Genomic DNA, 17245 nt, shown 5'->3' with positions numbered 1-17245 from the left:
TTAAAGGTCTGCATTACAAAAACCTTTTAGTTATTAGAAAACATTTTCGATTTTTCTGTACTCATAAAAGTTCTCTTAAACGAAAACTAAATCAAAACAAAAACAATACTTTACCTAAACCTAATTGCACTACTTTAATCACAGATAGAACTGAATTATATGGAATATTATACTACAGCTTAAAAATTCGTTAAAAATAGATTTTTACCTCACAGTAATATAATAGCGTCACAATTACGGTGAAAAACGTAAGGCGTACCAGTGACGTTAACACACTCTAGTTAATCATTTACGCAGCTGGATCCAAGTCAAGGAATTGTCTTTTTTCTAAATTAGGACAACTGATTAAAAACTTTTATGTTGTACTGCACTTTTTTTAAAACAATAATCAATACAGATCTTTTTTCTATGAGATTAAACAAATAATTGACGCCTACGCAACGAGGGTATCGGATGAGTTTAATTTGTCTTTGTCAATCCCATTTTAGATAAACGTGGGCAACTATCAAATTCGTACGACAGGCGAAGCTGTGTTAATACGCTTAGCGAGCTAGTATTGACAATGTTCATATTTGTCATTCGATCATGATACGATAACATATGATAAGTTCTTTTAATATTGCTCTCTGAGATTTATAAGTTATCATTGTTTTGCATACACTTAAAATTACTCAAAATAACGGAGTATCGAAGAACAGTCACAACGAAGAGTAAAATATTTTCCGATGACGTAGTGTAGCGGGTACAACGGTTAACACAAGATAACCGGAACAAGCGACGTTGAGCGTGGCTGCTGCTTGGATGAGAGACCGCTGAGGGATCCTGTCCTTGCAAGCAGTCCGCCTGCCCGGCCGTTGGTGGTGGTTCGGAAGTCACCTTTAAACTGTTGGTCCCCGGTTGAGTGTTACACAGGGCTTCTTAGACCTAACTTCGCCTGGTAAAAAAAGACATCTTTACTTTTTAAAATAGCATTTATATACATTCTACTGTACTGCCCTTTGATTTTTTGCCCCAAAATCAGTAGAGCTCCACCTTGAACTAAGAAGAACCTATGTACCAACTTTCAAGCGTTTAGGATCTTTCTATCAAGAGTTATCGCACATACAGACAACGAGAAATTTATTAGGATCTGGCGGATTTCAATAATGTACTTAAAAAGTGGTTAAGACTTAAAACTATGTTCTCGGGGGGAATTAATCTCAATTTCTACTACTTTATTCCACCCGTCGGAACGTCTTATAAAGCATAATAAAAAGATAACGGTTTGTAATTTATACTGGTAGGAAAGGATATGGGTTTGAATCATGCTGTAAGGTTACTGTCTAAATTTGATTATACTAAGCCTTGCACGTCCCAGAGAATAAAGAATCAAAATAACCTTTTGTTCTTTAACAGCCAATGTTTAACTTATAACATTTTTTACATAATAATAACGAAAGAGAAAGGTTGGGAAACAACATCGTGATTGCTTGAATGCTCGTTAAATCCTACGAAGTCTCCTGATTGCAGTATGAATATTCATACTGTTATTTTAAGAATACGATGGATTTACAGAAAAGTATTGTATTTTGTATTTAATTACTTTGTTTTCGGCACAATATATTGCATATCAATCGAGAGGCTTCAAAAATTAATTTCTGTCTGTCTGTCCGCACGATATCACGAACACGAAATTGCCTACAGAGTTGAAATTTTGTACGAGGTTTCATTTTTACATGAACAACACTGAGTTATTGGTGGTGCATGGTACTCCGTAGGATTTGGCTGAGCGTTAGTCAGTATGTTTACACTGGTCTTATGGGCAACCATATCGGCAACCAAATCGAAGATAATAGGATAAATTAATTTACAAACAAATTGCGCCCCATCATACGTGAAATTTTATTTAAAGAGTAAAATAAAAACTAGTTGAGTCAAAAGTCAATATTAAATTCTATACATTTTAAAGATTTTATTTTAGCGTATACCTGCGTTGTACTTTTAATATCCTTTCTAGCTCCTGAACAAAAATTGGAATGTATCATGTGGCAAGAAATCTCGCCACATGATTTTCCATAACACTTTTCTATAATATATATATAAGAATGTGTTCTATGATAGTGTATGTCCAATCATGGTATTTAACACAATCTAAGTTTTGTGCCAATTTCTTTTCTGTGTAATCGTCTGTATGTTAATCTGCCAGAAGGACACCTTGAGAATTAAATAGTTAATACACTAGAAATCTTGCATTCACCCTCAGCAAAGCCATGTTTTGTGACTTAATCATACCTTGTTTTAGATGAACCTTCAATGAAAACAATTTTTTCCCAGAGGGTAAAATATTTTATGGTGTTAAATTAAACTATCAACTCACCTGCACGACGAGGTCAGATAAACCCTGGATGGGGAAGACCTTGAGTTGAGGACGCTCACGAGGTGTAAAGCGGTAGAACTCTCGTCTTCCTATGTACCACTTGACGGAATATAGAGCATCGCCCTCCAGATCGTAGTGGCAGTGGAGGCGGGCAGATTCTCCGCGGCGCACGGCCTCTGGCACCTTGACCTGCACGTCGCGCAGCCCAGTCACTGTCACTCCTGCGCAGGGGGAGGGTGCGTTGTGTGAGTGATTTCAGACAAAGTGATTTGGAGAGGATCACCTATCATCTTTTCCCTTTTTTGTTCTCTTAGAACAAAAAGCTTAGAAATTTCACCTAATTCTATAAATACCTGTACACTGCTTCTGGAGTGTTAGGATATTCTGTATGGGTAAGGTTGGGGTAGGAGCCGCCTCCTGTTGAGATCCATGAGGAAGAATTTAGGGCACTCATCTCAAGTCATGTCTCCTCGGAAGAAGGAGAAGCATAGACTAGACCAATCGAATTACCCTTGCATCCGATAATCTTGACATTTGCGGTTAGTGGATGTAGCTCCTGGACATCTATAAGGTTGCCCAGATTTAAGTGATACATCGGTTTTTGCTGTACCCAGTGTGGGTTGAACTAAAAGGTATAAACCAGCCTGAAGTGAATCCTCCTGGATTAGCGTTTTATCTTACTTTATATAATAAAAAATTATTTTTATTCCGTTACTTATGAAATACATTTGCAAGTTATATAAATACTGCTACAAATTTTTTCTAAAGTTGTATTTACATAATTAAAACTTTGCGGCATTTTTATAGCTGCGTAATGAAATTTTACTCTTGTGCTTATAAAAGATCTGCCTGCCATGAAAGATAAATCCTTCAGGATCATTTAGTGTCCTATTTGGGGCGTGTTACGCCAGAATATTAATTTATTTATTCCTATTATCATTTATAATGAATATTTACTTATTTATGCGTCTTGAACAATAAATGACATGTAATTTCCGAAACTTCATCTTTTTATATTTTGTAACTATAGAATAGCTAAAGTCTACAATAACCGCTAGTATATTTAAAATAACTTCGTTTGAAAAGAAAAAAGGGAATGTGATATTGTTTTGTGAATAAGTAGTGGCAACGAATCTGAATGAACAAGTTTTAGACTTTAATGCTATTTTAGACTCTTCTCCTAAAATACTGGAGCGCATGACTCACTTACAATATCCTACTACTTGGTTTAATAATGTATTGGTTTCTGGTGTTTTTTGCAAATTTACGGAATTAAAGCAAAATTCAGATTTTAAATTTCAGTATAATAAATGTTTGCATGTATTTTTAATTTATTTTTAAAATTAATTTATTTAATTTATAAGTAATCTGGCTTTTTCAAAAGTTTCCCTTTTTAATATAGCGACAAATTACCGTAGGGATTTGTAACTACATCATTTACATTGTTTTGGTATATTTAAAGAATTTAAAATCGAAATGAAATTCAGCCACTGAATGAGAAGACTAACCAGTAACAACTGAAATCAAAAATGTTTTTTCAGATATCTAAAAACCATCCTATCATAATTAGTGGGTGTTTATGCCCTGAAGAAACGGGAACCTTCATACAACGTCATCTGATATTTTGAAATAAAGTAGTTAATAAGACTATACTAAATAGAACACAGAGAAGTAATATTCTACGCCTCACTGTGATAAATAGTAATTAGTGATCAATAAAATGTAAACTAAATATCTAATTTCTAACAATAAAACTGGTATTTCACGAATATGTGCAGAAACTGTGGGAACTCTTTCTTTATTTAAAATTTACTGTTATGAATAAAATTTAATTTAATCAAACACCTACTCGCTTTTTCAGTACTTTATTTACACCCCGTTTTGTTAAGAATAACGTTTTCTACGAGTTTTATTCTAAATTTTGATATGTTCCTTGTTTAAAAAAAAATACTATTGCGGACAAAGATGAAAAATATGTTTTTTCCGCTCCTCTTTATGCATTTGATACTGGTTTTTTTCAAAAATACATAACTTAAAACTATTGTACCTGTTTTACTCACATTATCATGTCAAAAACTAAGAAAGGATTGAACCGGTCCCTTAATCTACATTACCAGAATTTAAGGCAGACTTTGTTTAACATGGTGAGCTGAATTCCAGGCGAAATATTTCGCTAGCCGTAACTTGCTAACGAAGCATTTCCGGACCCATGTTTATATAAACTTTTTCCATTATTTTTACATTTAGAATGAGCTACCACAGTTCCTGCATGTCTTCGTGAATCTAATCAGATGGTAAAGTGGGGAGATGTCGTTTGGGAAACTATTTCACACTAAAACCTATTTAATTCGATCCACCAACAAAGAAGACACTGCCAATCCCCTCTTTTATTAAACATTCGTAAAGCTGAAATTCTGCTGTGCAACGATTGAGGTTAAAAAGATAAGCTCACGGGTCTACGAGCATACAATGGTGAACTGTTCAGTAAGAGTATGCAAACTTGGGTGCAAAATACAAACTTAAGATAAGAACTTGGGACAACTCTAACGCCCTTTACGGTAGAGTAGAGGTACGATTGCAGGTATCAAACCGAGAAGTCATGGGTTCTATTCCCAAGGACATAAATAAAAATGTGGTGCCGATGGCCGAGCGGTCTAACTAAATCGTTAGTTAGGGGGGTCTGGCCTGGGACTGAGTTAGAGATAGCGCATGATCAAATCCTATCTGTGACCGTTGCAATTTTTATCAGTACCACCGACTTTGTACTGTATCGACTCTCCCCATTATTCTGTTTTATGAGATCCTCGCACAGGCCAGTGGGCCATGAGAATGGGCAGAATAAGGCTTAAAAGGGAATCGGCTACTCCTATTAATTAAAAAAAAGTTAAAAAATATATTAATGTTTTATTTGAAGTGGTACTCACCCCACACCATGAACCACAGACAGAGCGTAGGACTGACTAGGGCTGCTCCCATCCTACCACCGGCCTTACTTCCTCACATCTGAAATAAAAGAAATATCTCACAGTTAAACAGGCTCAAGGCGTTAACAACTTTATTTATTTAACAAGGCATAAGACATCGGTATGCATTACTATTCAATATCTAATGGTTATATATATATATATATATATATATATATATATATATATATATATATATATATATATATTATGTATTATTATTGTTTACAATAATATTCTTGTATACGGTTAGACCATCTAAAGCTTGCTGAACTACCATTTCATTGGAATTATTATAAACAAATAGTTTGATTTATCATATATTTATAATCATTTATAACATCTCTTAGTCCTTAACTTATGTTTCACTAAAGCCAAGTACATACATACTTAAATTATGATGTTAGAACTAGCACTTTATGAGAAAGATATCCGTTTAACGAAAAATAAAAAAAAAACTATAATTTCGCTTACAGCCTATAAAACACAGTTATACAACCTTCTACACATGGTAAGGAAAAGGTTGACTAAAGATTTCGAGTTATTAATACACAATGGCGGGAAGCTTCAGTCGAAATATGCATTATTAGCTCCTCTAATTGTAACAGAATGGATACTCGATTTGTTTTATATAAAAAAATATTTAGGGTGTTTTGAATTAATTTTTGATGTACTTAGTTTCTTTGTATTCATAAATAAATTTGGTATGACATTTTAAAACTTATTAATATCAGTTAAAAGTTTACATTATTGCCTTCCATTACAGTATAAGACAAATATTTATACAAAATTATAACGACATAATTAAAGCGTTAAAGAGGGATGAATGTTTAATTAAAAAATACAAGCAGCATTTATTCAAAGCAAGATGTAACGTATGTTTACAGCAAATGTTTTCTTTATCCAATTTATGTAATGATGTCTGAAAACTTTAAAAAAGAGAAAACAAATTTTATGTTGCGGAGATATTTTATATTTTAATTAAAGAATTTCGTACTCTTCATTTTATTTTATCGATTTTTTTGGTTTTTTTCATCATTTACATCTATGAATAATTTTTAACGATGATAACTATAAGTCTAAGTATTTACAAAGATTTTTATTGGTATATGGATGAGAAGAATGTTTGGGTTAGTTTTATAAATTTCTGATACGTGATTCGGGTGCAATTTTTTTGGAACGGTACTACGACAATAATAGTTTCTATTTCATTAAATTAATATTTTTAAAAGTATGAATAATCACAATGTAGCCTTAAGGTAAAAGATTTCTAGTCACATTGACTGCCACCCCAACGAAAGTGTCAAACCAAGTGAAAGTAGGAATTAAGTCATTATCTCACAATTGTGCGTCTCACAGGCTTGAGACTGTAATTAACTACTTGTGACAGGTCACAATTATTGGTGTTTGACTATACTGCATAGTCTGACGCCAACCCAAGGACTCACCTTACTGTCAGGTGTAAGGATGGATAATAATGTACCATCAAATTACAACCACGCTATTGCGAGCGGCACGTGGCTATAAAACAACTTATTTGTAACGCCATCAAGGCTTGATTTACGACCTTTTGGATTTATATAGCGCAAACTACGGCTTCCATCCAAGGTACATTATATCGCTATACACGGTTGGATTTCTAAAATTTAAAAAAAATCACTGATTCATGTCCCAGTTTATACTCGTAGAAGTTGTTTTCTATTATATTTGACGTCAATATTTAAGTTTCATTAATATGCAGTTTGTTACTATTCGTTGGGTTTTATTTTGAAAATTTTAGTTATCATTGTGAACCAAGGTGCAAGGCGTTAGTTTCCAGAGTGTTCTTTCCCAAGGGCAAATATAGGACAGTAATTACTAGCATAATATAAAGAGAATTAAAATGTATAACATGTCGAGTTTACAAAAAAGGACATATTTTTAAAATAATAACAATATTTATTTCTATCTATGATACAATTATTATTGATAAAAGCAAATTCAATCATAATAAAAAGATATTAGTTTATGTGATAAATTTTATTTTTTTAATAAATAAAAAGAACTTATTGTTTAAATTCGAGCATTATTGTTCAAATTTAAAAATCAAAACTCAAAAACGATTATATTATTATAGAAATATGTTTCATTTATCACCATATTACATTTGGTATGGAATATTCCGATGAAAGATTCAAAAGAGCACCTTCATTTTGAAAAATTTCAAGGTAAAATAAACTGAAACACATATGCAAGTATTTTTTATTCCTGAAGTGCAATTTAATAAATTAACGCAGACTCTTATTATTTAAAAAGACATTTTAAAAGTAATATCCTAAAAGTAGATGTTAATGTAACATTTATATAACTTTAATTAATATTTAAGAGTATATTTGAGTGAGAGTCCTACGCATAAACAAGTTAGGACTGGCTTTACACACAACAAGTGGAATTTGTTGAGAGAGAACGAAGTCCTAATAAGGAGAGCCAACCATGCAATACTTTTGAAAATATGGCCTAAATCAATTTTAATACTTCCGTATATAAAACTAATGTAAGTTGAAATGTTTTAAGCTGTTAAAAATAAATTCACCACATTATCTTTTAAACTATAAAAAGAATCAATGTTAAAGTCACAACAAGTCCATTTACTGAACGATCTGGTTTATAATAACAATCTACAGAGGTTGAAGGCATGCCTTGCGGGCCATTGTAGTGAGAGAGTCGTGAATAAAGTCAAGTACCGTGGGATATCACAGCCACCCACTCCTTTCGTGCAATTTTAATGTCTGTAAGAGGTTAACACTATGCTGGATGGTGAGTTATATTTATAAGACTTAAAGGCATTTTGAATGTTATATTGATTAAACTAAAAATACAAATGTGTATAAGGATTGACGACACAATAAAATACCTTATGTGTGGTCAGGTATTGACAGCTTCAAAGACCAAATAAATGTAAATTGTGGTTATATTTATAAGTCTTAAAAGCATTTGAATTTTATGTTGATCAAACGTAAATAAAAATATAAATGTGTACACTATGTGTGTGAGTTACTGACATAATCTCGTGGGTTCAAATTCGGCTATTATTGAGCTACATTAAATTCTTAATTGTAAACAAATGTGTTCTAATTTCAATTAATTTGATTGAACGTGCGTCACATAGTGGTTTTCCACACGTACCCACAATTGGTTACGAAAACGTACAAAACCCTCTCGTGGAAACGTGATCGGCTTGAGCCTGTCTTTAGGACTCCTGTGCAAATTTCAACTTTTTTTCATAAAATCCTAATGGAAATTTTATATTTTGAACAAAATTATTAATCTAGTCAAATTGGTACTAAATTTATCAAAGTTTATCTCTGATTTCTGCAATGTAGGCTATGAAACAACCTCTTTACTCGGCAAGCACTTAAAATAAGTAAGACGAACTCGTGTACAAAGAGCCGTGTAAATGCATCCCATAGTTTCCAAGAGTCATGGATAGATAGAACTTGTGTACAAAGAGCCGTATAAAGCAAGGGCGTATATAAGGGGGGGCTCAGGGGGGCTCGAGCCCCCCCCGAAATTTGAAAACACAAAAAAAATATTATAACTTATATACGATTAATTTATTTTTTTATTTTCAATAAGCTGTGCTTCTATACTTTAGACTACATTAGTATTATAAGTTTATAGTGGAATTTTAAGAGAATACATTATGATACCTAACAATATTCAATATTTATTTTTTTCAGAGGTTGAAAATTACTAATATTTTGTAAGCATGCAAATAAGCGTTGCAACTGTAAAAGAGTGCGAGGTAGCCTGACGCTCCTGACTGTCGCGTCGTCCGCTCAGTGTAGTGCCAGCGCCAGGCATGCGTATATGACGATGACGTGTCGCCGCGGCCCCGCTGCCTAGCAACCCTCCTCCTCCTACAACCCCCCACCCACTCCCACCACACCTGACCTCATTCCGCACTACCACGCCATTGTCTGCTGTTGTCTAGTGCGTATCACCCGTGGTGACATTTTAAGTGCTGTATGCATATGTGCTGTGATTGTAGTGACTGTTATCAAGTGATATGTTTTGTTGTCGCGTTAATTTAAACATGATCTGAATTACTTTATAGTTGACAGTTTACGTGTGAAGTACATAGGCTACATTAAACATTTAAAATGAAGAGACAGAGTTCGATTCAAGCTTTTTTCGTGAAGAAAAAACGTGTTTCGTCTGAGATCGACGAGCAGACATCGTTTGAAATAACACCGAGTCCCTCCACTTGTGCTACATCAACTGGCAGCGTTGTTGAGATCAAGGATCACACAGGTGAAATTGAACATAACCTTAACGAGAGTAATCACACTTTGTTAGTTCACAATATCAATGATTATTGGTCATTACTGCTCCTCAACTTCCTTTTCACTTCAAAATGAAGAGAAAAATTTCAATTATTGAGAACTGTTGGAAGCCTCAAACGTAGTTACGAATTTCCTTAAAGTTGAAATAACAGAAGTTTTCAATATAAGTGGTTGGAAGACTTCAAATGGTTAGCTTATTCGGAAGCAAAGGAAGGGGCCCTGTGTAAATATTGTGTTTTTTTCTCGCACAACACAGGTGGGAAAGGAAACCATCAGAGTTTAGGAGTATTAGTATCAAAACCACTTACTACAAAGCTTAAGAAAGCTAGGGAGGTTTTCATGCAACATGAAAATAAACAATATCATAAAAACTGCAATGTTAATGGCTGAAGACGTTAAAAATCCTTAGTACATGGAAAAACAGAAAGTGTGATAAACAGTATCAAACATGCAGAGAAAAATGAATGTTCAGGAAAACAAAAATAGAATTATACGATAATCCAGACAATTAGATTTTGTGGAAGGCAACAAATTGCTCTTAGAGGGCATCGTGATGGTGGAAGAGTGGATCTTGACGAGCCTATACAAAATGATGGTAATTTTCGCTCTTTATTAAGGTTACAGGGCTAATTACGGGGACAATAATCTTAAAAACACAGCTAGAAAACTGGTGGTGGCAAAACTATGTATACTAGTTCTGTTATCCAAAATGAAATTATAGGTATTTTTGGTTCCCAAATACAGTCAAAAATTGTATCCAACGTGAGAAAAATCTGTATTTTATTCAGTATTAGCAGATGAGACAACAGACATTAGCCAAATTGAACAATTTTTCCCTCTGTGTCCGATATGTTGACGAGGAATTGTTTAAAAATTAGGGAAGATTTTCTGGCTTTTGTACCCGTGTATGATGTAACAGGTCAAGGTTTAGCCAATACATTAATGTCAAAGTCTAACCAGTCTTGGACTTGATTTAAAACAATTTACGTGGTCAAGGATATGATGGGGCTTCTGTCATGAGTGGCCAGTTCAGAGGGGTACAAGCATACATAAGTGAAAAAAGTACCCTCAGCCATATACACACATTGTTCCTCTCACTCTCTTAACTTATGTCTATCTGATGCATCAAAAATCCCTATGATAAGGAATTGTATGGGTGTCATCAGTGAGGTGTGTAGTTTCTTTCACAAGTCAGCTAAGAGAACTGCGATACTTAAGTCAAGTATTTCTGAATGCTGCCCTCTGAGATGAAAAGAAAAAAAACTTATATGTCTGTGTGAGACTCGCTGGGTGCAACGCCACGATTCAGTTATAATGTTTAAAGAAGCTTTGGAGCTTATAATTACCGCTCTATCAACTATTGAAGAAGAATCGACTGCAGAAGCTTCTGTAATAAGCACACACACTAATTGCCTCCGTGACCAGTTTTCTCAGTTTGTTGCATGTCTTTTTATTTTGAACAACTTGCTTTCTTTGACTATCCGCCTTTCAGAGATGCTCCAAAAGAAAGATATAGATCTTGCTCAAGCCAACAAACAGATTTCCAATGTATTGGAACTAGTAAAGGAAAAGGCGAAGCAAAGCAGAAGAGACATTCCAGGCTTTGTTAAGTGAGGCTAAAAGTAAGCACTGACAAATTTAGGTATCAAAGAGGAAACCCCCCGTACATGTCGCAAGCAAACTAATCGCTGCAAATACTCCTTATACAAACGTGGAAGAATACTACCGGCGTGTAGTGTATATACCATACCTTGACGATTTCTGCTGTTCACTTCAGGAGCGTTTTAAAAACCACAGGGAAGTAATCGACTCACTACAGAATGTTCTTCCTGAGCACTGCATTAAAAAACGGAATTTTCATCCCTGGGAACCTGCCCTGACGTTTTATGAAAAAAGATCTATCTTTCAGAGATGAGGTACGAAGTGAATTTCTACTGTGGAAACAAAAGTGGAATCGTGAAGAAAAAGAAAGTTTGCAAAAAACTGCAATTTCTGCTCTTGAAAAATGTGATATAAGACTATTTCCCAAACATGTTTAATATTTTGAAAATTGTTAGCGGTTTTACCCGTTTCAGTGGCTTCTGCAGAAAGGAGCTTTTCATCTCTCCGAAGACTTAAAACGTATCTGAGAAACACAACTTCGGAAAAACAGGTTGAATGGTCTTGCACTTTTATCTATTCATAGAGACATTACCATAACTGATGAGGAAGTTTTTAAAACAATTTTTCACTGAAGTCTTGAAAATTTGGATTTTGTTTTGTAAAATGACAATAAACAGTGTTTCATGAATACTTTTAGCTATATTTCATTTTCTTCCTTGTAACAGTTCATAAAGGGTAGGCCTACAATAACTATAACTGGTTATTGTAGCTTGGAAGGCTGTTTGAGATTTTAGTTTTTTAACGATATAAAATATTTGAATTGTGTGCATACTGAAATTACTATTTCTGATTTCATTAAGGTAAAATTAAAAAAAACTAAATAACAATTCAATTGCTAAAATAAAATATAGTATATAGTCAACATTTATTAGTTTCAAACTTATAATATTGTGGTGTGTTGTGTTTTAGATACGTAGGACAATATATTTCTTTGTATAACAACTATTTTTAAACCAAAGATTTTAAAATAGGACTTTATAGCCTCTATTATTTTCTATTTTAACAACTGAAAAAAACTACCAAACTAGCAGACACTTAAGTTTTGAATTTTAATTTTATACAAAAATTAATATACAAGGATACAGGTCCTTCTATATAAACATAATAACGCTAAAAATGGAAAAGTGAAACCTGCTCGAAAAGAAGGAAACTCGCCATGAAAAAACTTAAAAATCTCTCCGAAAGAGAGTGATTTTTCATTCTTTCCATTTTAGCGTTTTATACATGCCAAAAACCTTAAACCTGTGTTTTTTAAGACTTAAATTGGCAAAATTTTTCCCGGGGGGGGGCCCCCGGACCCCCTTCTACTGGGGGGTATTCCATACCCCCCAGACCCCCCGTATTTTAGCCCCCCCCAAAATATTTTTCTATATACGCCACTGGTGTAAAGCCATGCCTTATTTTCCAAAAGCCATAGATAGATAGATCGATATATTAGTATCTTCTGACAGGAACATCATTAAAATACACATGTTCGTCCAAACTGTTTAGATGCCATACTTATATACCAAATTCATGGTTTAAGTATAATAAACTAATTTCTGGCATTGATACTTTTTAGATGTATCAATATTTTTTTTATAATAATAATAATTATTAAAATAGAAATACTTGGCACCCATAAATGTATTGTGAGCCATACACTCTACAAAGATAGTTGCTATTAAGACAATAAAATACAGTTAAAATTAAAACTAGCAAAATTTCATTACTTTTTCTGTACTTTTTACAAGCAAAATCCGTGGAGGATTTTATCCTATTCCAGAGATTTACTGTCTATTGACTGTTTGTCTCTACCTTGTTGCCAAGAGAGTAGGGAACAAGGCTAAAAGCCAACCAAAAGGTTCACAACAGGTAGAAGATATCAGACTGCGAGTTTATGGATGAAGAAGAAAGCCAAGCTGCTCAATATTTTATCCTATTCCAGAGCTTTACTGTCTGCTGAGTGTTTTGTCTCATGAATTTCACATTGGTAGAACCAAATGTACTTCAACTTAATATTTTATGCGTAGATTTGTTTAATGGTATGTTGTAAATGTTAGTACAAATTTTGCCATTTACAATCTCAAGAAATGTTTATAGTTTTCACCCAGTAAAAACCACATACGTTACTAATTAAAATGTTTGTACAGAATTCAAATAAACATTATTATTACGTAAACTACCTGTATATGGTTAATATACTTTATTTAACTATCACTAACTATTGGAATGAATTTTTCCCTTCTAATTTTTACTGACAAATAGAATTTTATTTGACTTTTAAATTGTATTTTGAATGAAGGAGTATAAACGTTAACTGTTACATAAAATATTTATTTTTGCTAATTTTTTGACGTATATTTATATTTCAAACTTATAAAAATATTTGTTTATAAAAGTCAAATTATACTTTTTATAACAATATAAAACTTATATTGTTATAATAAGAAAATAGAACTTATAATATACTCGTAAACGAAAACGAACATCAGTTACGTTAAAGACCTAAGCTTCTGAAATTAAACTCCTTCCTGTACTTTTCCAAATTACATATTTAGTAAATAAACTCAGACACGAGATATGATCCACCCAGAGAGGAGATAAGGGAGGTCGTATATCAGACCACAAGAGACAAAGATTACGCCCTTAAGTCTCTCGGGAAGGGTACCATCTCACTCTCATTTCTTAAGCCACCAGTGTCATACCCTCGCCTTACTACAGTGCGATAACAGTTTATATGCATTTAATTTAAACCTTATACACCGTATTAACATACTTTTGTTTGTTCCTTGTAGTGTAAGGCAAAAAAATGTAGTTTGCTTACAAAATCAAGAGACTATGTATCTCATTTTACTATTATGCAATAGTAGACATTGTATGGAGTATTACTGCTAAGTAATATCTGAAAATAAATGTTTTTAGAAAGATTTGTTGGTTTTAAAGAATTACATTTATGTTCACGCTGTGTTAGTCTGAATATATCCAAAGAAATTCGGCGACGAAGAAGTTCAAAACATCAGAGACCCCTATAAATAGGTGAAGTGTCAGTCTCGTTGTCTTATCAGGTGCACAATTGAGTACACCACTATGTTCTGACATGATCTCTAAGCACGGTGGAGAAACTGAGTTTTCTACACATAACGTAGATGGTTGATTCAATTTTGAATGTTGAGTGTAGCTCCAGTTAACCTTTCTTTTATTGCAGCGTCTGGTATCTGACGATGTCTCAGACTTGACTCCTCAATCTCTTGTAGATGAGACAAAGAGGCTGCCACTTCACCTATTTATAGTTGAGTCTGATGTCGAAGCGATGAATTGGGTACGTTTATCACTGAAAAGACATAGATACTGATTAGGTATGTACAAACGTATCTACTTTCTTGACTATACCAAGAAGATAGGATCTTGTAGTGAACAGAGATTGGAAAGCAAGAGTATAAGCTTTACTACGTCAGGTGTACCTTTGAAGAAGTAATACTGAGGGTACAAGCAAAGCCAGCAAGCTGGGGCTGCAAAGTGAGGATAAATTTTTTTTTAGGGATTTAAAATAATCAAAACATCATTAGCACATTGGGATGTTTTTAAAAAGTTAAAAAGGAAATATAATCCATTTGAACAAGAAGTGATCCTACAACGGCAAAACCTGAAAGTCCAGTCCCGAATTTGTTAAGCTTCTGATCCTATTAACCAACATTGTACTCCGGTTTAGGTTAACGGTAAAAAATAATAAGTTACTGGTTGTTAAACTTATACAAAAACTAAAAAAACCATAATTCATAACTAAACTCATCCTAATTAATAATACTATAAATGCGGAGTGCCTTTGTTTCTTTTATTTTGCTTTCGCGTGTCAACTATTCAATCGATTGTACTGTAGTTTTACATGGACATTCTTAAGGTCCCTGGCATGAATATTGGTCTATTCTCATTTCGAATATACCTCAGGGCTACGACCCACCAAGTAGTGAAACATCCCATCAAGTTGCAAAATTTTATTTGGAAGAGCCTGTGAAATGTAATCAACTGTTCCGTGTAAACATTTTTTATGATTGCTATGTTTTCAGTGATTTAACCAATATTTCCAATTTACTTGCATTTAAAATGTTAAAGCATAGAATAAACTAAATAGAAACAACAAACTTATTTCAACATTTTCTGCAATCGTTGTTAAGCACAGAGTAAGAAAATATCCAGATAATAAAATTAATATCCAACCTTTACTATACAGGTACATTTAAAGACCTAGATTATAAAACTCATCTTCGCTGTCTTTCTACGTAAACAAGCTTCTCAGACCTGTGTACGTATATATATTTTCTTGAACCGGAAATAAGATAAAATCAGCTATGGAAAACATAATACAAAATGCAATTTTTACATTATACAAAAAAAATGAAAACATTGCGTCCATATTTCAATCCATCGTATAAGATAATAATTGCTTTCAGTACGAAAGCTGAGAACTTCAACTTTAGGGTTTTTTCATATTGGTCTAAAATAATTACAGTGTTACTTCAATCGTTTAAATTATTAAATAAAATACAAAGAATGTTAGATGCATTTCAATAAATAGAAATTGCAGGCGAAACCGTGGGTAAACGTTAGTTTTGATATAAGCGTAGCAAAGTATTTAGCAGTTTATACACCTGAATTTCTATTAAATATTTTTATGAATTAATCTATTTTAGTTGAAGAATTTCAAAATCAAAGCTGGTTTAAAAATAAAACTATTCAATACATTTGTATTAGTATTTTAATGGACTATAAATTATGACCAAAAAGGTGGTTATGGTATGAGAAATCGTCAACTGTAATACAAAACTTTCATTCTACACTAAAGCAAATATCTTTAAGACTAAACCTTAAACTCCATTTTTAATACTATATAATAAACCTCAGTCTGGAGCCATACGCTATAAATTCGCAATATCAAAGGAGAGGGAAAGCTACTCTGGTCTGAAAGCTATTCCAGTGGCTGCAACTCTGGGGTACTAAGTGGCGGTGTTGTGTCTGTACATGGACATCCTTGGGGACCAACCCTGAAATGCGCTAAATTTTTCCAATTCTATAATAATGAAAAGTGTGCCCAGTGCAGAATTAAGCTTTATTTATTCAAAAAAGAATAAGATACTCGACCTTAACTCCGTAGCACAGTTGTATAGCTCCATCATGCAACTGTGACAAAACTGTTCAGATCACAACCAATATAATTCAGGAAAAGAGAGGCAATTTGCACTGTATTAGCACACAACCTCAATTGAGGAATTCCACCTAATAAAACATCAGTTACTCGCGCTAGTTTTCGTGGATGTCTAAATGGGAGGATATCAAAAGAGCTAAAAATTATGAAATAATGATTTCTTTTCTCGGATCATAATTTTCTTAATTTGACATAATGAAAACAATCAGACACGTAAAATAATATTTAATCAGCACTGTTGACCTTATACTGACCCTTTAGGTGGCAGCTTTCATGCTCTTTATTATTTCACCTCCTCCAAAACTAGAGAGACCATGATTCTTTATTTCTTGTAAAACATTTGCTCTATTGGTTTCAAGAAAACAAATACTCGGCTCTACTGTTATGTGTTACTTTGTTACAGTAACAGTTGCTAACGCCACCATATTGCTAGTTCATTAAAGACGTGTTAATGAAACTATACTTGAGTAATTGCTCTATTGATTTAAAGAAAACCCTTGTTATGTACGTCTACGAGTACAATACAAATTGACTCTCAGCTCCTAAACTGATATGTGCTACTTTGTTACAGTAATAGTTCCTAACGCCACCATATTGCTAGTTCATTAATTACGTGTTAATGAACTATACTTGAGTAATTGCTCTATTGATTTAAAGAAACCCCTTGTTACGTACGTATACGAGTACAATACAAATTGACTCTCAGCTCCTAAACTGATATGTGCTACTTTGTTACAGTAATAGTTCCTAACGCCAC

At 33.4% G+C, this 17245-nt stretch overlaps 1 protein-coding gene across 1 annotated transcript in view; it reads right to left on the bottom strand.

Moving 5' to 3' along the window:
- The window catches only part of LOC124356679, a 181053-nt gene that overhangs the window by 11461 nt on the left and 152347 nt on the right, over positions 1-17245 (bottom strand). Inside the window, exons 2-3 of the mRNA XM_046807814.1 lie at positions 5281-5359; positions 2357-2577 (exon numbers count right to left, since the gene is read on the bottom strand). Coding sequence (XP_046663770.1) covers positions 2357-2577; positions 5281-5332 — 273 coding nt within the window. The 5' untranslated portion in view covers positions 5333-5359. The remainder of the gene's footprint in view (positions 1-2356; positions 2578-5280; positions 5360-17245) is intronic.

Source organism: Homalodisca vitripennis, chromosome 3 (assembly GCF_021130785.1).
Source record: "Homalodisca vitripennis isolate AUS2020 chromosome 3, UT_GWSS_2.1, whole genome shotgun sequence".
Taxonomy (NCBI): Eukaryota; Metazoa; Arthropoda; class Insecta; order Hemiptera; family Cicadellidae; genus Homalodisca; species Homalodisca vitripennis.
The sequence above is the reverse complement of the archived record's forward strand: the minus strand, read 5'-3'. Positions and strand labels throughout refer to the sequence as shown.